Here is a 22,440-nt window from a genome sequence, read left to right on the forward strand (position 1 = left end):
AGGATTAGATGTGAATAACACTCTATAATGAAGGTGATGACATAAAGAATATTTTTTTTAATCTGTGCTTGATATTTTGGAAGACAACAAATACATTTTCAATGATCTGACCATTATCAACACATGCTTTTTTTCAGTTTGGTTGTGCCATTACCGGGGTTGCTCCAGGAGCCTTTATTCAGTGTCCGAAAGAATGGAAAGTTGTAGCTCTTTTAATGACAAGGTCAAGGCCTGTGTGGGGGAGCTGCAGAGCTGTCTGAAGGCTGAATATGAGTTACTGCTGTGGGATGGTGAAGAGGCAGAGTTGTATTACACATTGATACGTGTGGGTTCAAGGAATGGCGACCTGAAATGATCTGCATGTGTATGTTTGTCTGACGTGTGGCATACCCACTGCTACATCCATCAGCTGACCCCTCCAGTCGTAACACCAACAAGACAGCTTGGGCTGCTTCAGTCTGAAGTAGCGGTCACCACACCACAGTGGAAATAACCGAAAAGCTCCTGCTCTTTATGATCACTTGAATCACGCCATAGAATAGTAGAACGTAGTTTAGCTTTTCTTGAATATATTCTTACTTTAAATAATAAAAAAAAAAATTGACAATACAGTTTGTTGTCTTTGTCACACTTATCTACGCTGAGCTATCAAAGAACATTCTTCAGAAAGCTCAATGATTTCTTCTTTCTTCTTTGGTAGCTCCTGCCCATCCCTTCTCTTTGCACTTGGGTTTTATGAATGGTTGTACTGTATGTGTTTTATATCTGAAGGGCAATTTCCTCTCCCTGTAACTTTGAGGGGGTTGGGTCTGTTTTTGAAGGTTGTTTAACCCTATTTAAAGTGGGGGAAATGAATTTCTGTGTGGTATGGGTGCTCCATAACATAGTCGGGCTCTCTGCCTTATCTTTGTGTGTGCTGCAATGAGCTGTCACGATTAACACCTTCTTTCAAAACAGCAATAAACCAAAAAACAGTTTATTGTTTTCAAGTTCCTTTTATTACAATGTAGAATGTAGAAATTCATGTTCAAATAAAAAAGATATTCACAGAACAGACTAAGTGAGCAACAGGAATAACAACAGACTTAAAACATGCTATGCCATTATTCTATTTTTCTAATGAAACAATCAGTTGCCTTGTTCAAATAGAACATAATAAAAAATGCTGGAACAAGTTTGAACTATCAGTTTAGCGTATCGACAAATAACAAACACCTCCAATCAGTTTTTACTGGCTGGACTTTTGTCCCGGAGTCATAAAACCTGGAGTCCAGTCAAGAATTACAGTTAAGTTCAATCAAGTTTGACTCTCAAAAAAAAAAAAAAAAAAGATTGAAACATTTTGTTATTCAAAAGGAACATATCTTGGTAGGAACCATGCCTCGCAGTGAAGAGATCTAAGACTTGGGATCAAGAGTGTAATGTTGATTTGCATGAAGCTGGAAGGGTTACACAGTCATCTCAGTGACTTTAGATCTTCATCGGTGCACAGGCAGACATGCTGTAAGTGGTGGGACTTTAGTTTTGTAACAAAACCCACCAAGCTAAGATGACTCCAGAAGAATTATTCTGCACAATGCCCAGTAATGAATAACAACAAAGAACCACAGTGTTGAATGTTTATAGGATTCATTGGTGCTGGTTGACATGTTTCAGTCGGGCTGACACACACGCAAAAACTAGTGCTATAAATCATTATGTCCTGGACAAATTACATCCTAACTTTAAAGTCAAACAATTCATATGACTAAACATACTTTGAAACTGTAATAAAGACTGTAAATACAAGGTGACTCGTCTGTCTTTTATAGAATGCTAAATGCATATCACTGCAGTTATGAACAGACCACACTCCACCTCCTGTACCTGCAGCTCTGCTCACCAGGCCACGCATGCTGTATTGGGTTATTAATTTAAGGCTTCTAATTAAACATTTAGATAATGTTCTTGCTTTACATGAACGTACTACTTGCTTTTACAAGACAGCTTGTTGCTACCATTTCTGCTGTTTTTTTTTTTTTTTTTTCTTTTTTGAGTCATAAGAAATGTTCTTGTTTGCATTAGCTTGGACTTAACTTTTCGACTAGTTGAAACTGTTATTTAAATTCTACTTAAATGTTCAGTGCTTCTAAGACAAAAGATGGAAGTTAATAAAGGATTTAGGTTTAAGAGTGTTTATAAATCATGTCAGCTATAGTTGTTTTTTTTTGTGGCAGTTGATTACTAAACTTATTCCTATCATAGACAGAAACCAAATGTCCAATAGTTGGGAACTAGCAATGTGGTCCTATAGCATGTATCTGATAAGCACAGGGGCTAAATGTGGCACAATGTGGCTGTCAGATTCACAAATGAACCCACAAAAATGTGCAGACGATGTGACAGTTCACAGTCTAGTGCCAACTTGCACACCTCAGTGTAATGCATACAGATTCCTAGTGGCTCAAAGTTGTAATAAAAAGCCACCAGAACATTATGAGCCCTGAAAACACGAGGTGAGACCTAATGACAGTGACTCTCTCTCACCCACACACACAGCCTTTCAGAAAAAATTACTGCACGTTAGAGAGCTGACCAAACTTGATCCTTCACTCGTCTACAACAAAGGCAGCCATTGAAGAGTCTGACTCAGATGATTGAAACTCTCCTCGGTTTCCTGTCAGAGGGAAGTTTCACACAAGCAGTGCGAAGATTACAGAGTATTCTCCTTCGATTATTCAGTATCTGTAATTTGCAAGAACATTAAAAAATGTTTAATGAATACAATAAATATGCTATTAGTCAAAACCAGGTTTCAAGACAATAGGCGATCAGAGGAAATGAAATGATATATGTTTAGCTTTAATGCCGCCACTACATTTGAGTTGGACGTGTATGCAAAATGCAATGAGACATCATACCTGGCCCACCTTTGCAGCTACCTCGTCCTACACCGGTGGTCAGCAGCATTGCTTTCTCCTTTCTTTCTTCATTCAAGACGCCACCTGGCATACCTGGCCCTGTGACTCCACTGGGCAAGAGCGTTGGGTGGATACAACAGGTCTTCAGGTGGGTGACCCCCTTCACTGGTATTTCAGCGATTTAAGCCCACAACACCTTAGGAGGGCAGCTCCAGCACCCCGCTGACCACCACCCAACTCTAAACTGTCCCTTCAGCTGGTTGGTTCTGCCAGCGCATCTCCCGCTGTATCCAGATTGATGGTATTGCCAATCAGCCGGTTTCTTGCCACCCCTTCAATCCCCAGAAGCCCAAGGACTCTCCATAGTGACTGCCAGGCAAAACCCCTGCAGCCGACCTCCGCGGGTACGCTTGGGTATCTTGAGCAATAGCAAGAACAATACTCTAAACTTTGGTGAATTCAGATAACATCTGGCAGAAAGTTGAACTTAAAAAAAAAAGAAGCTCAAAGCAAGATTGTGCTTATGCACTTGACGTATCAATGTGAACTTTACTGGTTTTCAATGACTCAGTTAGGTGGGTAAGAGCAGATCTGCTATCTCTTGGGAAATTTTTCCTGAAATAGATTCCAGGTGAGATTACTTGACTGTCATCGCTAATCTCCGTACATTCGGATGATGTAACCAGTGCTGTTTCTGGTTCAGTTGTCTTATGATAAGAGGTCACTACATATTTTCCTCCAGCTGCGCTCCATCTGCTTTGTCACCTCCTCCAGGGTGTAGAATGAGCTTTTTTTTTTAAGTTACACACAGGCCCGGCACTCAGGTGAAATGTTGTCATGCCTCAAACATTTTCTTCATTTTCTCTCTGACTACGTCTGTTGCTCTCTGCCTCTTTGCTTTCACGCATTTTGACTTGGAGGACACAGAGTAGCAGTGCAGTTACATGTTTTCTACTTTGAGAAGTTTGTGCCTGCAGAATGTGAGCGCTACAGTCAGTCCAGCGTGTGAAAGTACATGTTTGTGGCATGTGTGTGTGTGTGCGAACAAAAAAGTTTTATTTTTTTATTTTTTTATTTTTTTGGCAATGGCAGTGATGATGTTTGATTTGACAATGTCACAGTTGAATTTTCTTATGATTCTGGCCTGAAGCATGAATAGTTTTGTATCCTATCCAAAAAGGCAGTTTTAAAGAGTATCATCTCCAGCCAGAGATACCAGTGAGTCATTGCTACTGATGAATCGCCATCAAGAATTCAAACCATCAATGTTATGGTAATTGGTGGGACATTTTTTGTGCATTGCTTTGACAGATTTATACCTGTTGGAATGGATTCACCACAATTCATACAACCACATAAGGGTTTGTATTACAACTGGAATAATGGAATGAATGGCATTTTCATTCTGTTTCAGTAATAATGAAATTTGTGCTACACTTTCTTGCACAAAGACAATTATCATGCCTTTTGCCATTGTGTTGAGGCTTAATCTCTCATTTGTTTATATTCTCTCCTAAACGGGTGATCATTCTGATCACCTGAAGGGTATTTAAGCCAAGCTACCTGCTTGTCCATAAACAAGACATGGACAGATCTGTGAATGTCTTTGCAGGCTGCTGGGCCTAAATGGACCACTGGACCTCTACCTCAAAGGGGGTGGAGGTATTTCATGTGTGTTGGTGTTGGGGCCCAATTTCATATAATCATTCATGTACAATGTTTTCCTCTCTTTTTCCCCTTGTTATTTTGAACCCATATTTGATGTAAAGATCATGACAAACAGCATTTGTTCATTGCTACTGTGTGACTCATTACTTGTTGGGTTCAGAAGAATGATCAGCTGCACTTGTAGCGTGTATATAAACAAAGCTTCAGCTCTGAGGGACTCTACAAACTCCCTTCTGTAATTGGAGTTACCCTAACTCTGCCACCCCGCCTTAGTATTTATGGCTACAGCCTTAAGGCTAATCCCTGAACCTCACAACAGCCTATTTGTTAAAGTGACATAAAATAAGATGAAGGTATCTGCTGTTTCTGAATAAAATTAAGTTAACCGGCTTGCTATGGCTTGCTATTATTCCCTTCTTTTGATGAAATGCAAAACTATTCCACTGAGTATTTATCAAGATGGATTACATAAAAAGCTAGTCTGACAAAAGTGTGTGTGTGTGTGTGTGTGTTGTGTGAAGACCATAATGCAGATAATCAGTATTATCAGAACACATAATCTGGGTTTGTAGGTCACAGCACTTGTTGATGAGAAAATTTCTTTGGCTGTAAGTGCCCTGAATTCTTAGTGTCATCTAATGGAAAAGTCTGTAATTTATATGGAATTGATTGATTGGATTGAATTGATTGTTTTTGTTTCTTGTAGCCATTTCAGTTACATTATTTATTTTTTTTATTTACTAATTTTCCATTGATGCTGCTGGGTTTTTTTTCCCTGTCCATAATCAACAAGATCATCATTATTCAACAACTTGTATCTCCTATCTCCCAATCTGAGCAGAATCTCCCTCATGCCACCTCGATTCGCTCCAGGCCGAGCTTAATGGAGAGCAAAGATGGCACCAGATATGGTTGCTATGGCGAGATGTATTGTGATTGGCCAGTTTTTCTGTTTTCCTAGAGGAGATGACCATTAGTTGATTGTCCTCATGTGATGGTAAACAGAGAGGCAGTCAGCATGGGCCTGTGCTGTCTAGCATTGCCTCAACCCTCAATCTCCCCTCCCTATCCCTTAAGCAGTGAGCTGACCATCTGTTCCAAGCGCTAGGCCCGAACTTGGTGCTCAGCTCGCACGCACATGCATGCACGGGTAATATATCCATCAGTCATTTAATGGCACTGAATATATGTACGGTATATAAATATATTGGCTCCATTGACAGCTCTGAATGAGCGTAGGAAGGGCGATCGGAGGGCGATGTGTGCATGTTTTCCTGTCTTTCATATGGGTGTGTGTCTGCATTTGGAAATGGGGAAGGGCCTGTGTGTGTGTGTGTGTTTATATGGCGCATGGTTGTATCAAAGTTGCTGAGGCGACACGTGGCACGAGAGGTTGGAAATGGGGCGACAGGAAATGACCAGGCAGGGGTGCAGCATTGTATCATTTTCCTGCAGAAAGCCTTTGTATTCCACTCTGTGCACCAACTGTATGTGTCACTGTTCCATTTCCTGCTTTCCCTTTTTCCCGTTGTGTATGTATTCATGTAGGTTGTATGCAAGTGAGGCGTATGATCCACTGTCTTCTTCATGGCCTGTGATATGAAAGGCATTTTATCTATTTCATTTATTCCAATAAATTATTTGCAGGTTAATCTTTAATTTATTTATTCCATTATGCCATCTTGTCTGCTACAGACGATAATGTAAGGTGCACAAGGCTGTAATATGACGGTAATACACGGAGTTTGGGCGATGTTTCTCGCCTATAAGCTGTGGGTTATGAACTCAGGAGGTGGGCAGTCTTTTCTGGGGGGTGAAGGGTGTTTCAGACAGTCAGACAGCAACCGAGCTTAGCAAAACTTAAATCAGTGGAGCTTTGTTAATTGGTGCCATGGTACCATCTCTCCATTCTGTGCAGCTTGTCCTGGTCATGTGAATTTGATTAGTTCACAAACATTTAAGATAAGATACGTCTCTCTTTCTTGTTCTTTCATCTATCTTCTTTTTTAGCTTTCTATATTGAGCAGCTGTAGTGAATAATTTCCCCTGTTTGATAGATCAATAAAGGGTTACCTTATCTTATCATTTCCCCGTCTAACTAATTTTAGCTTTTCATCCCTTTTTTCTTATAATGTAGTCTGGACAAATATTACAAGTTAAGAGCAAGCCAGATGTTGGGTGCAGTGACTCCTTGAAGTGAACCTCTTGGCTACATGTGAGGTGGTGGTGGATTACCTCCATGGACTGCAATGGCAGGAGAGAAAGGTAGCGAATTTCTCTGAACTTAATTTAGCTCTCAACAGAGAAGCCGTGACACATGTTACACTTTGATTAATAGTGGCAACTTAATTGGCACACTGTGACATTCCTTTCTGTAGCCACATGAAGAAGACGCAGCTGATGTCAACATGTTGAAGCTCATTCCCACTCTCTCCATTACTGTGCACTTTGAGAATCTGTATCTTAAACAGGAGTTCATGAGACTGACTGAAGAGATGTGGGTACGAGATGTTGGCTAATGGCTCCTGAAATGCACTGAACATTTCAGACTAATGATACACAGGACTGCGGTTGTACCTGGGTGACCTAAAAGGATGAATAGATCAGCTATTGTGAAGCAGAGTCCTTTCATGCACGATGGCTGTTTTATATATTGGCCTTCTCAGTAGAGAAATCATCAAATGTCATTTCCTCAGTCTATGATTTTCTACACACACACACCTCACTTGTATTGACACACTTTGATACCACGTTTACATAATATATAATCAACTCAGCTTTTTAGTTTGCTTTTGCGTTGGTGATGAACATACATATTGCTCAAATGGCACCATGACCCTTTTTATTTATTTATTTATTTTATTTTTAGCATTTGAAAATAGCTTCCAGCTCATTGTTCCATTCAGATGAACACTCCATATCCTCATGATAGTGAAGAAATCACAGAGCAGTAGAGTTTCTGTCAGCAGTTGAGTCAATAAATCCCTTCTCTCTCTATTTCTGGATCTCTGGCCTCCACTCACCCCATGATGTCCCAATGCTTTGTATTAAAGAGGGGGACTTGTGAATGGCTTGATTGTGTGTTCAGTTAAGAGGGCGGCAGCTGTGTGTGCTTGGGAGAGTGCATTGGTGTTAATGGTAATTCTTACTATCTGATGGCTTTTCCTTTATCCTTTATGAGAATACATGTCGAGTTCCAGCAGAATGATTTGGCCCTTTTAGTAGATTACATAACAGCACAGTGTCTTCGTGTCATAATCAGACAAAGTTGTTTGTTGGAATGAATGTCTAAGATCATTAAATAAACGATGGATGTTTCACTTATTTATTTGAGTTCGAATGAGAATCAGCCACTCTGTGTGTGCAGTTCATACACAAGTTCCTGAAACCCAAGTTGTCTGAAAATATTTTGGGATGTCTAATCAAAAGTTAAGTTCCTGGAATATATGCAAGTTCTTGTGTATTCGTAACTATTTCATCAATTGAATCAGACTTTTGTTTTCTCTTTTGCAGTGGTAATGTCTTGAACTGGTGGACCCTCCAGCCCAGTAAAGGACGTGCCAGTGCCGGGCTGCTGCTAATGGGAACTCCTGCTCCGCCATGAGTGCTCGTGATGGCGTGGGCACCCTGGGCCGGCGGCAGCGCTTTGAGAACTCGGAGTTCACTGTACGCATCTACCCCGGCGCCCTCGCTGAGGGTGCCATCTACTGCCCAATCAGTGCTCGCAAGACCACCACAGCTGCTGAGGCCATCGAACATGTCATTGAACGCCTCCAGCTCAACCGCACTAAGTGTTATGTCCTCGCTGAGGTGAAGGAGTTCGGTGGGGAAGAATGGATTCTGAACCCCAGCGACTGTCCTGTGCAGAGGATGATGCTGTGGCCACGTGTGGCACTGGAGCATCGCCCACTATCTGGTGGTGAAGACTACCGCTTCCTCCTAAGACAGAAAAACCTAGATGGCTCCATTCACTATGGCGGCAGCCTCCAGATGTGGCTGCAGGTCACAGAGGAGCGCAGGCGGATGGTAGAACGTGGGCTGCTGCCACAACCTGAATCTCAGGGCGACCACGCAGATCTGTGCCGCCTGCCGGAGCTGAACGAGTGCTCGCTGCTGGACAACCTGCGCTCGCGTTTCCGCCAGGAAAAGATCTACACTTACGTTGGAAGCATCCTCATTGTCATAAATCCCTTCAAGTTCCTGCCCATCTACAACCCCAAGTATGTGAAGATGTATGATAATCATACACTGGGAGATTTGGAGCCGCACATTTACGCCGTGGCGGATGTGGCCTACCACACCATGCTGCAGAGACAGAGGAATCAGTGCATTGTTATATCTGGGGAGAGCGGCTCTGGGAAAACACAGAGCACAAACTTTCTCATTCATCATCTCACCGCTCTCAGCCAGAAAGGTTTTGCCAGTGGAGTGGAGCAGATAATCTTGGGGGCAGGGCCAGTACTGGAGGTAAGCACAAATGCTGTTATTCTGTGCTTTAACAAAGTTAGTGGTGTTATGAATGTTGCAGAGTAACTTTTTGAATGGTGGACCTCGAGGTTCTATCTTGATTGGTTTTCATTTCAAGTTCGTCGATGTGCAGAAATCCTCTCATCCTTGGAGACAAGTTTGATTGACGCGACTTATAGTGTCAATATGCAACATCTGTAGATGTTCTAGGCACACCAATATGTTTCACTCTGCGTTCAGTTTAAACAGCATGCCTGTCTAAATGGATTGATTCCTGCTTCTGTGTGGCTTTTAATGTTAGTTACACAACACTGCTTTGGCCACCACTGCCGCTATGGTTGGCCTTCAGCTGTGTCTGCCCCTATTCAGAGGTTTATTGCACTTTCAGTCCAGCTGTGTGGGGATTATATGCGTGCAAAGAGGAACTCTCTATCTGTAAGCAACCACTGGCCTATCATTGGTTGAAGTTGCAGATTCTTGTTTTTGTGATGATGACCTTTTTTTTTTTTTTTTCTCCCCTGCACACTGGAAAGATTGTTTGGAGGCAGACGTTGTGGAGGCCCAGCTGAAGGTTGTGAAGGAAGCTGGATTTTTTTTTTTTTCACTCAAGACATTCCACTCATATTCCTTTCCCTCTTGAGGAGTCTGTCACTTAAATGCAGACCTTTTTGCGAGCTTTGACAAGCTTACATTGTTTTGTTTTTGTTTTGTTTTTTTAATGCACCTTTGACATTAATTGAATACCTGGTTGTAGATACTCAGGTTATATATATATATATATATATATATATATATATATATATAAAAAATAGGGTTGTTCCACCCACTGTCAAATCACCTGACCTCACCAGCAGTTGCTCATTGCTCATTCATTCAGGAGTTACAAAGAACAGGACAGTTGAAATGCACATTTCGGTGTTTCATTATCTACCAACTAATTTATGGATTGGTTTTAAAGTGTTTATTGCAGTACAACCAAGCTCAAGTGACAGCTCTGAGGTCAAGTTCAAAAGTAGGCAGAAAGAGGAGAAGTAGCTCCACGCTGCGTTTCATTGCCCTCCATTTAGCAAACAGTCTTCTCAGGAATGCCATTCGTTAATGCGTCTCTGGGGTTAATGTGTAAGCATGCCGGATTAATCCTCAGCACAGCAACACGAGTGAGTAACTCTGAGTGCGGAGGAGCAGCATTTAATTGTTTGCACTGCAAGATTGCGTATTCACCTCCTGGTGATTGATGCCAAGTCTAAAGCCGTGGTGCTACTGCAGTGAGAGATAGGAGAGGAGGAAAAGAGCGGTAGCCAACATTACCTCATTCAAATATTATACATCATAAAGCTCTTCATTCAGGAAAATAGACAAACAGGTAAAGCAGCATGCTAATATTATTATTTGTCATATTTTGTGGTTTCATTAAATTCATTGTCCAGTGACAATGAAAAGTTTTGCGCTCAGCTGGAACTGATTTTATTTGAACTCAGTGTTGAAGAGCTTTGGATTTAAATTTGACCTCCGACATGGGCCACTGGTCTCATAAGCTGTGCTTTAGTTGGCTTTGAGGGGAATTCAACCTGTTTGCAGATCCTGAGGAGTAAAATTGCATTTCTAGGGAGAAAAGCTAAATACAGTCTGCCTTCAGAGGGACTTTTTCAAGAAGAGGAAGTGCTGGTTGGGTTGCATCAGTTCCTCTCAGCTAAAGTCACTGTCAGTCAAAAGGTAATTTAAATTTAGACAAGTCTCAAGGTTAAAAAAAAAAAGCACTCAAACTATCTGGGAACAAAGTAAACTACAGGTTAGTAAAACCTATATTGGTTGGTAATTTAGCCACAAGATTAAAGATGATATGTGGTGCTCTGCTTTTTGAATCCTGATTGTGTTTTTAAAGTTTATTGTTAGCCTGGCTGGCGTGCCTCTAAAGTGATGAATGACGCTTTAATGAAAAGAATGAAAGATCTTCCTAAATGATCTTCAGATGCTACAGTCTTATGAAACTTGTTTTGTTTGCTGAACTCTCCAAATGCTTTTGTGTCATTGGGTTTGAAATTGATTGGACTTTATCTATTCAGAATTAAGTGTCTCATATTTAAAAAGGAAAAGCAGTAAACAGACACAGTCAGGTGGAAGAATATTTTCAGGATTCTAATTTGAGTTTTTACTCTGGAATCAATCAAAGGATTGAGAAGCATGTATGCCTTTAACATTCATTTTCCACAGTCTGTACACCAAATCTGACAACAGGGGGCCACTAAGAATTTAGCGCCCTGCTTAATGGCAACCACATGGAGTGTTAATGTAGTTCACACTCTGGGGGATGAAGTACTAAGTCAGTTTATCTTGAGAAATGACGGCTGTCAGAGACCAGGACAATGGCTGAGCCTGCACAAAGCAGAGACAGATGTCTACTCACTGAGGGGCAAACCCGCCCTGAGAGCTGAAGCCAATGAAGAGATGCTCTTGAAGTTCTTTTCTTAAAAAAAAAAAAAAAAAAAAAGATAAAATAAAATAAAACATCTCTCTTTTCTAGTTCCTTTGGCTATTAACTTGTCTTTGGGTATGCAAGGACACGCTAACAAGTACGCACGGTTGTGTGTGCATCAATGTGTTTTTAATTTTCTTTTCTTTCAATTCAGGTTGTTATCTTCTGTAAAGCACATTGAGTTTACATTAGTATGACGTGTGCTATTAAAAATAAATTAATAATAGTAGAATTAATAGTAGATGCTGGTTCCTGGGAACCAGCCAACAGCTACAGTTAGGTGTTAAGTTTCTGACTATGCCTGTTGCTTAAGTGCTCCAGTTAATAAAAGTCAGCTTGGAGGAGATGAAAAAATAGATCATAAAGGCGTGTACTCCCAGTCACAGCATTGTGGTTGAACATGGTTATTTTCTAAATTAAGGCAATTTGAGATGCCATACACTTCAGTTTTTGGGTCAAGAGTTTGAATGGGAATTTTATGTTTTCTACTAATCTTGCTTTCAACATTTTTGGACGTGGATTGACCCTGCAGAGTGAAGGCAAACACAAGAATATGTGAAATACAGCAAATACCTCACTAATAGCTGGTTTTAGACTTATCTGCTGCCTGTCATTCCTGGTGTTGTTTACAGTCGAGTGATATGACTCAGAATGACGTGAAATTCGTGAAATAAATTCTTGTGACTACATAGTTCACAGTTTCAAATAGTTTGGGTACTCTCTATCTCCTTTTGCCTCTAAGCCAATTAGCATCATAGTATGAAGTTTTAAGTCGTTCTTACAAAGAGCATTATATGGCAGATATCTAGCTCCTTTGCACCTTACTTTCCCGCTAAAGCATACTTTCAGCTTATGTTTAAGAGCAACTTGCTGCCTGAACATGAATACTAATGAGTGGGGCTGTCACTGGCTGAATAGCAATGGATGACAATCTGCTCTGACGGACAGCCTTACCATTGAAGTCTGTATGCCTTTTTGCTTGATCTCCATACTCTGCATATCAGTAATAAGAGGTTAGTGCATTAAACAGCTACCCTTCAAAAAATACATCGGAAGGAGGATTGGATGCACCGAATTTCATGGATTACTACTTGGCAAATCTACAATATATCACTAAATGGATAAATCCAAATGCAGATTATAACTCTTGGCTTTAACTTGAACAGGTAGACTGTCACAACATCAGTATCTCTGCTCTCCCCTTCATTATCATGACCCTCCAGCGTCAACTGTTTCAAAAACCCCATGGTAGCCTCCTCCCTCTCTGCTCGGTGGAAAGCTCTAGGGACCACAGGTTCCCAGCTGGAACCTTGTATGTTCTCCCCGATCTGGCACAACCCAGACTTTTCATCTCCCTCGCTTCATTTTAGCACTTGGGAGCAGAAAGGAGTCACCCACCTTCATCACCTCTTCTAGGACAACTTATTTTTGAAAGCCACAGATTTGACACTTTTGGAATATAAAAATGGAGACTTTCTCCAATATCTACGGGTGATCAAGACAATTAGGAAGAAGAAGAATAGGTTACATAATACTGTACAGCCTCTAGAGTTGGCCATTGACAACACAAAGCTCTCTCCAAAAAGGAAGAAAACCCTTTGTAAAATATATAAATTACTCTCAAGCACCCATTCTGTGCATCTACCAATATTGAAATGGGAAACAGATCTGTCTCTGTCCGCAGACCTCGACTTCTGGACCCAGATCTGCCAAAATACATTTAAAATGACAAAAACCTCAAATGTACGGCTGATCCAGTTCAAAATACTTCACAGATCACACACAACTCAATACAAAATGCATAGAATGGGTTTTTCTCACTCTGATATATGCATGCTATGCACTCAGAACATGTCAGATACCTATTTCCACGCTCTGATGGCTCTGTTCTCCGGTGCAGCACTTCTGCTCAATGGTAGCACAGAAACTCTTCCCCATCTTGGACTGCAGAATCCCACCCCACTAACCTAACTTTTGCTTTATCTGTGACCTGACAAGAACCAAACATTAATCTGGAACATTTAACATACATTTAACTGGAAAAATAAACGGTCTCTAAACATCTCCCAGTGGCAGAACCTTCTTGCAGAATATATATTATTGGAGAAAATATCTGCTACCCGAACAAACCAACTTTCTAAAAATAATGTGCTCCTCCTCAAACGTGGTTGACTGGCACCATCAGTGCCAAGATGGTGCCATCAAATTTAGCAGCAACATTATCTGCTTACCTCAACAAATCAGTTCCTTATCGCATAAGAGCAGTTAGAAGTAGGGGGAATTAAATTGTGGTTTTTGCATATTTTCTGGAATGGAAAAAAATGTTCTGCATTTAGTTCTTTCTTACAATCTTGTTTTGTTCCACTAGTGTTGTTTCCCTCTGTATTTCAGGAGTTGTTATGAAAGTGATCTGCAGACCTTGTTGGCCTGGTGAACACTGGAGCTCTTGTATTCCTCTCCGGTCTCGGCCAACAGAAACCCTGCAGGGTGTGAGTTAGCCCGGGTCAGGCAGCGTCACCTCTCAGCATCTCCTTTGCTGCTTTGCACATGTACGCACACAGAAATGCATACACACTTGCACATTTAATACCATCTCCCTGAAGCCCCCACTAACACTGAGTAGGATTAGTGTGTATTACGGGATCTCCCCCAACTGGGTGGGGTTTTGTGAGATTTGCTGTGCCCTGAAAGTGTTGTTTTCTCCAGGTGGGCAGGTGTGAAGAAAGGGTGGAAAAAAACCAGTGATAAGAGCAAGAGAGGAAATGATTGCGTAAGGTTGATGCACAGTGTCTCTGGCCTGAGTGTGAAGTTACACTATTGTGTGTTTTTATTGAGGTTAAACTAGGATTAAGAGTGATGCAAGCGGCCTTTGTTTAGAGGCTGCATTCCCTGGTTAAACAACACAAACGGTGTAAGTGTCAGGTGCCAGGTTATCTGTAGTGCACTGGATTGGACCTTATGGTATAAAAACACAGTTGACCACAGGATTGCTTTTTTGAGCTTAATCTTAGTTGTGTAAATTCACTTTTCTTTGTGCATATCACTAGCTCAGCTCGGTTTGACAATTGCATAGTATCAAGATGTGTGTGTGTGTTTTATGCTTGCAGGTGTCCGGAGACTGAGGGATGGATGATCTATCATGGCTCGCAACTTAACTAACAAAATCCACTTTGTGTCCGTCATTATTGCAAACTGAAGTCTCGATCTCACAGTCAGACTATCTGTTTCAATAGTTTCTCCTACTCTGCTACAGCTACAGTTTTTATTTTTATTATTACAGTTTTTCTCTTTCTCTGCGGTGAAAATTCTGGGAGTTTATATAATATCTCATTTGGTTATTTTTTTTCTCCTTACCTCATCCAGAAGATGATGTCCTTCCTCTGCTCTCTATAACCCTCATAGTTGCCATTAATCACACTCAAAACATATCGCAGGAAATGAATGAGTCACTCGTCCCTTTATTCACCTTCCACAGTGGAAGTAGCCAATGGAACAAACATTACTGGACTTTGGCTTGTATAAATCAAAGCTTTTAATGCCGTGGGAAATTTATTTTTAGCCATTATTGATTTGGGAGCTGACTGATGATTGGAGTGGTGTGATTATATGATTGCAAATGAAACTTGTGTTAAATCAAGGAAAGGAAATGTTTTGCCCACTTCTGTAGTTGAATTTGGGTATACTTCAAAATACTTCTTCCAACTTTGTTATTGAGGTGTTGTACACAACACAGTGAACTTTGTATGATGATGGAAACAATAGTGGATTTATTAGTATGACAACTGCGATGGTAACTCTAGTTACCATAGTTTTCATTCAGTACACGATACTCCTCAAGCAACAACTGCAGATTTTATAAAGCCAGTGTTAACAACGTTTTGCTCAGCTGAAAGAAGTCCAGCAGCTCCAGCTGCTACTTTTCACTGTTTGTTTATCTCGCCAGCCTGGTGCCAAGCTCCTATTTTTGTCTGAAACTGTATACAGGAGGACGGGTACCACTGGCTGTGAAAGAGAAGTGCGTACTGTTCCTGCGTTGTCAGTGACTCTGTACAAAAGAACAAACTCTCAAGCACAGGGTAGCGTTGACGCAGCCTCTTACTCCAGCTGCAGCAGCTTGAGGTCAGAAGTTGCAGCGAGAGAGAGAGATTTGTTGGAGCACAGAGTGATTTTCTGTCAGCTCGGTAGGTTGTGTTGCAGTCAAAAGGAAGTTGAATCAAACTTTGCCTCGCCCTCAGTTCAAAGGTCAATGCCACTGACTGGACAACACACACAGCTCACACGTTAAATTTGCAATCATTGTAAAAGGACCACAGAATGAGGTGCAGATATATTTTGTTAAAAACGTATTGTATGGTCAACAGAAGAAAAGGTCCCTCTGATCTGTTAGTGTGCAACCTGATCTGCTGCGTCTTGTCACTAAACCTTCTGAGTCAACTCGTCAGTCATCAGCAACAGATGTCCTCACACAGGCTCTTTATTTATGCTGGAGTTTGCAGGTGCCTCATCAGCATCACTCACAAAGACACACACACACACAGTGAGACACAGCACTTGCTGTCAGATTTGATCAGCTGCACCACTGCTCTGACAACACTTTCTTTCTGATGTAAAATGCACAATGACCTTCTTTTAAAACAAGTGACTTCTAAACATAGCAGAAATATTAGTTTCACACACACCCTCACTCCACCAGCAGCTGGCTCAACTCTCCTCAGAAACATTTGTCTGATTTTTCTTTTCTTTTCTTTTCTTTTCTTTTTTTTTTTTTTGTGGAGGAGTGGATGTTCAGGGCTTGTTTTTAAAATCCCTTTGTGGGTGCTTAGTCACACCCCCCCACCTTACATGAGCAGCAACAGTAGAAAGAAATTATTCACAGCAGAAGTTGTTATTCTGTTCCAGTGTGAAATTTAAGACCTTTTCAAGTTCAGTAAAAGAGCTGACAGATATGATATGATCCACCTTTGAATATATTTATAAAAATAAAACAGGTAGCTACAAAAACTGAAAATGTTAAAATCTGAAAGCACCTCCTCCTGTCTAATACCTCCATTCCTCTTGCAAATTTTCCATCCTCATGACTTTTTGAGTAACAGTAAAGTCTGTTACATAAATGTTGAGAACACCCTCCACTCTTCACTTCAGTTACATAAATCCTTGCAGGTGACCTCTCCGCTGAGAGGTTCTTGTATGGTGTGTGCATGCGTGTGGGTTGTGGTCATCTTGTGCTTCCCATATGTCCAGATGTGGTGTAATAAAACGCTGTGTGAAAAGCGCACACATCTGGAAGGAAACAGAAAAACTGAGGGATGTCACCCCCGAAGCAAATCGGTTATGGAAGCATCTTCCCAGCTGGCCGCGTGCAGAGCAATGTAGTGCAGGTTAGATTTTCTGGTTGTTTGTCTTAAATTGGTCAGTGAATGTTTCATTTTTATCCCCTCCTCTGGCTCTTAAAGGAATGGACATGAAACTCTCAAGTAAGATAAGATTTCACTGATATGTTATCACCTAGGAAATGCAATTATCATGTTATCATGTGCTATGACAATCATCCTTATTCTGTCCCTCTATCACTGTCTTCCTGTGTTGGCCTGTAACTATAATAGTGGTCTGTCTATCTGCACTGGGCCGCCCCCAGCCAGAAGATAAGTGTGACACTTAGTTGCCACACTCTGGAAAGTTGGTTATGACGATGACCTGTCCAGAACAATGGCTCTGAAGAGCTGCTGCAGTTCTGCTGCAGTGGATTTAGTAAAGATGAAGACCTGCTTCATTTCTATCATAAAGCTTTTAACAGCTACCGTCTCTCAGGCAGCCTCTGCTCTGTAAAGGCTGACCTCAGACTTCAGACATTAAAGGACCGTAAGTAGAAAAAGGTGTCCTTACGAAGGATCATGCTGGAAACGTCAGCATTTCTTTGATGTTGTGCACGCCTTCACAGCGCTAATAATGTCAGAGCTTCTTAAACTCTGTGGGGAAATTACCTACCAACTGTATAGTATCTCATGACATCAGCTGTTACAAGTCTCTCTGTGCGTGTTTGTTTTTTGATTTTAAGGACGGAAGGACGGAATGTAATTTGTACATTTCTGCAAACACTGATGATGATGTTGGGTGCGATAGGAAAGCCCTGCTCTTCGGATCGGGTTAAACATGGTACCGTGACATTTCCTCTTGTTTAAAAGGCAGACATGCTGTTGCAATGTGTGAGCTGTCCAGTGTAACACATCTGTGTGCGATGTAAGACAGAGCACCTAAAGGGGACGGATATTATAGGATTGGCACGGGATTGGACGGAGTCCCGATGTTTGTCTCTCAGATCTAATTGGATTGACCTCCTTTCTTGCCATCCGCATGTGGCTCAGCTTCAGTGTAGTGACCGTGCGAAGTCACTCCCTTCACTTGGCAGCATTGTCTCACTGTAGCAAAACTCCATATTAGACTCGCGCTGGTCAGTTAATGTTTGACATATGGCCTACATAAGGGCGTGTTGCTGATAAGACCACCTGTTCCGACTTTCTGCCTGCAAGGCTGGCTGTGTGGACAGAGCTTTACTACTATAAGATGGGTGGTGGCTAATGACTGAGAGGCCATAACACACATGCTGTGGTGTACAACACACACAAAGAGATGCAGTTTGACACTAACTGGGGTTGAGATTCACTGGGTGCATGCATCATAATGAGATAGAGGTTTCTGCGCTGTTTCTTTTCATCATTTCATCTTTTCATTAGGTAAATAGTTTGGGATATGATAATAGGGAAAGGGCGAGAAAGATGTGTGCTTGTGAGCGTGTGAGTTTAAAAGAAGGATGAAATGAGTGGAAGAGAAGCAGGTGAAATATATTGAGATTGCCATATACGTTTTTAAGATTTCTCAGAATCTGGATTAAATTCCTTTAAAGTTCGAGAAAATAGTTGATAGACCAGATGGATTTTTCAAAAAACGAAATGAAGCCATGAAGCTTCAAATGAAGCAATTTTTTCCTAAACTGAGTGTAATTGGTATTTTACTATTCTCTCAGAAGACAATGTGAAGAACAGTTGACGACAGGAGAGGCTTCGCTCACAGAGACGAACCTGCAGAGAATTATCCCCCTAATCTGCAGCTCCACTTGGCTTTACAGAGCTTCAGAGTTGTTTTCAATTTGCTTTACTGTTCTGGTTCAGCCTCAGTGATGTCATGTTGTTTTCTGCTGTGGTGAAATGGCTCTGTGAACTCAGTGTGGGCCAAAAGAAAGTGAGGTATCATTACCATATTACATACAGTTACATACATTTCTTTCAGGAGCTAGAAACAGAATGAATGTCAGAGCTGCAGTTCACCAGGAGGTCAGAAACGTGACGAGATGAATGTGTAATTAAACAACTGTTAGCAAAGTGAAGCAAATTCAATTCCAATAGTTCAACGAAATACAGCCCAAAGAGTGACAACGTCTATAGCTAAATTAAGGAACTATATTCTTCCAACAACATTCTTCCTCGTTTTTAGTCCTTGGACTTCTTTTGGTCTGTTATTATTCTCCTCCCTGGTATTTCTAGATCAGCAGATAAATGAATTGATGATCTCTATTAGTAAGTGCACAAGCAGCTAAAACTCAAACAATGCTGACAGTGTTGGGTACACAGCTTGGATTTGTTGATAGAAATGTAGCGATACTTGACACAAAGCCAGGCCGATTGAGACGTTAGCACCCGTGCCAAGCCCTCCAAGTTAACATTTACAAACTTATCTAAGCAAGTTAAATGGTGGCTGTCAGTGTCAGAAATTATTATAATTTTAATATAAAACAGGAGGGCCATGTGGAAGATAACTTAAAAAGGGATGCTTCAGGTCCCGATTCTGCTCATGATTTTTAACGTGGTAATTTGATGTAACCTTTCACCTGTGGAGCTGTGGAGGATGTACTATACTGTATCATGTCAGCAACAAATCATAAATATGACTTCAAATATCCCAAACCTGTTTGAATGTAGTTTTTGTTTCTGTCATCTGTCGGCAGAACCTGTTTTACTGTCCTAACGTGTAAGAGATCCCTCTCCTTTTTCACGTACCCTAGTCATCGTGTGTGCAGTTGGCCGCGCGTTAACTTGAGAAACTGGGAAAGTTGAGGCCCAGCCTGCCAGTGACTGATCTGTAATAACAATTAGCAACAGCTCTGCACTGTTAGTGCAAGCGGACTGTGAAGCTCATGAAGATGTGCTCATAAATACTGAGGTTTACATTTCTGTGGCAGAGTAATCCTCTCTGTCCTGCAGTGCAACGTGTGCAGCCATTTTTCAGACTGAGCTGACCGTGAACTGTGTTTTTGTCAACGTGACACTGCTCCCGTGTAACGGTCTGCATTCTGTCAGCTGTCAGTGTTATTATTTAGTTGCATCATTGTAAAGGAAGCTTTGGTTGTGATTGCACAGCATCATGGTCCGTTTTTATATTTGCATTCCAAATCTGGGAAAAGTTTTATAAGCACATTATTCGGGGCATAACTGTGACTGAGAACTGTTTTCATTTCTGTAATCATTTGCAGATAAAATTTAAGACAACAGAAATGTCACCAATTTTAAAGCCCAAGGAGAGGTTTGCTTAATAACGCTCCTAAACCTGAAAAAAATATTTAAAGCTGAAATAATTATGGATGTGGCAGCAAGGAGGCATAGTGGTTAACATCGTTGCACCACAAAAGAAGGTCACGGGTTCAGTTCCCAGGCCTGGGGCCTTTCCGTGGACAGAAAATTTATCTACAGGTACTTTGATAAGAGTTCAATGGTTTGAGCTGATCCAGTTTGTAGTAATGGAGATAGACTGATTAATATGATATCAAATTTAGCTTTTGAATGGTTGAAAGGCGTTTGAAATCATCATCGGCTTATCAAATAATTTATTCATCTGATTAATTAAGAAAATAATCAGGCTTTAGGATCAATGGAAAAAAATTGTAGTAGTTCGGGAAATGAACTGAGTTGTTGAATTTGTCCATCACTGTATACTAAAGGGAGGTTGTGGTGGTACTTTCATTTGAAAACAAAAGAGCAAATACACACAGAGGTTGTAATATTTGGCATTTCTACTTGACAGACGTCTTTGAAGATCTTATTGAAACTTTACCAAATTTCTATTGAGTGATTCATTCATTGTAACATGGTTCAGCTCTGCTATGAGCTCACAGTTGAAGAAAGAAACAGAAAGAAACACCCCATCAATCTACTAGGCAAATTTTTATGTGTAATGGCTTGAGACAACACTGTAAATGTGTCGGTCAGATGTGGCCTCTACACTTTGAGTCTTCGTCCTGAACATACTGAATTGGGACCTGATTCCATGTTTTCCAGGACGCCGTGAACCCGCCCCTCACTCCCCCTCACTATTACATTCCTTTTCACTGTATGGTCGCCAGATTTGGGAAGCTCCTTTCTGCGCCTCCTGCCTTTCCTGCCTTTCCTCCCTTTCTGCTGATGTCTGCTCTGTTTCTGCTTCTCTCGCTTTGCACTGATCTTTTTGTTTGTTTGTGGTTGTTTTTTCTTTTTTTTTTTTTCTCTTCTCTCTCTCATGTTTCTCAAGAGAGACTTCGGTTCATTTCTGTGGATGTATGGAATTACAGCTAGGAAAGAAGTCCTGCACATAAGAAAGCGTTTCATGACAATAGTTTACACCTTTGCTTTGGACTGGGCTGAGCTGCTGGAGATGCTGTGCTCACCACACAGTCTGACTGGAGAGAGCTGGATTAAGGTCTCTCTGCTAGCCCAGAGGACTGTCACCAGTCCATAAATCCACCCTGCGATCCCTCATGGCACACCTCCACAAACACAAGAGACCACACCGCACAGAAAAACACACAACTATGTGAGTGCACAGTGCAAAGTTAACAGATGGTTTTATCTGAAGATGCCTTTTGCTCTGTAACCTGCAATTGTCATGTGTTATGTCAGTCAAGCAGCCGACTTCGCCTGCAGTCACATCTTGTGCTTGTTCTGTGCACTTCACCTGGATGGATAACAGGACAATACACGTCTTCTATGTTGTCAAGTGGAACCACATATCAGAAAGAGTTACTTTTTAGTGGAAAAGAGTGGCGACATAAGGGAGTCTAGAAAAAGACAACCTTTGCAAAAACCACCAAGTCATGTCATTAAAGTTGACACATACTAATTTTAGCATATTTTATATTTTATTAGGCTGCAAGTAACCAGTGATGCATAATGACAACTAAAAAAGTAAATTTTAGACAGCTACAGAAACTGGTTACACTTTAGATCAGGATTTTGCATTTAGAAAACCCAAATGATTTTATTGCATGAAATGCATTGAGAAAACAAAGCCCTGTTTTTTGGCCTCTTTGAACTCTTCTGTATTATTTTAACGTTTAATGACTGTGATTGTCCAAATGAATCCATACGTCACCAGAAAACAGATATCAGAAATATGTTTGATGAATATATACAAAATCTGCGTAGCAGAACATTGTTATTTGGCATTTCTACCCCATTAATCATCTTTCAACCCTTCAGGTTTACCTTGTGACCCTCTACAGGGGCCCTCAAAGGCTTGTTCCTCACCTGCAGAAGCTACAATAAAATCTCATGCAGTCTCTACCAGTATCACATGTTCTACACAGGCACTGCTTTGATTTTTATTATGCTCAGTAAATTTAGCACATTCATTTAAGCATTTTGTTATGATTTGTTGCAGTCTTCCTCGTTGGCAAAAAGAATCCTAACAGCAGCTGCCTGCTCTCTCAGAATAACAGCAGGGAGATATTACGTTCGAAGTTGCAGCAGGTTATCCGGGCAACTTGTCGGCATAGAGAAATTGCATATTTACACTGGCTTCTGGAGTGAGTGGGATTAGTGTTTGCTCTAAAAGATAGGCCTGTTTTCCTAATGCCTGAGCACATTTACTTAGCGCTTGTCAAACACATCCTATACAAGGAAGCAAATT

General features: G+C 41.0%; 1 protein-coding gene across 1 annotated transcript in view; it reads left to right on the forward strand.

Moving 5' to 3' along the window:
- myo9aa (myosin IXAa) overlaps positions 1–22,440 on the forward strand; it is a 91,283-nt gene that overhangs the window by 12,026 nt on the left and 56,817 nt on the right. Inside the window, exon 2 of the mRNA XM_029497778.1 lies at positions 8,082–9,035. Coding sequence (XP_029353638.1) covers positions 8,169–9,035 — 867 coding nt within the window. The 5' untranslated portion in view covers positions 8,082–8,168. The remainder of the gene's footprint in view (positions 1–8,081; positions 9,036–22,440) is intronic.

This window comes from Echeneis naucrates, chromosome 3 (assembly GCF_900963305.1).
Source record: "Echeneis naucrates chromosome 3, fEcheNa1.1, whole genome shotgun sequence".
NCBI lineage: Eukaryota > Metazoa > Chordata > Actinopteri > Carangiformes > Echeneidae > Echeneis > Echeneis naucrates.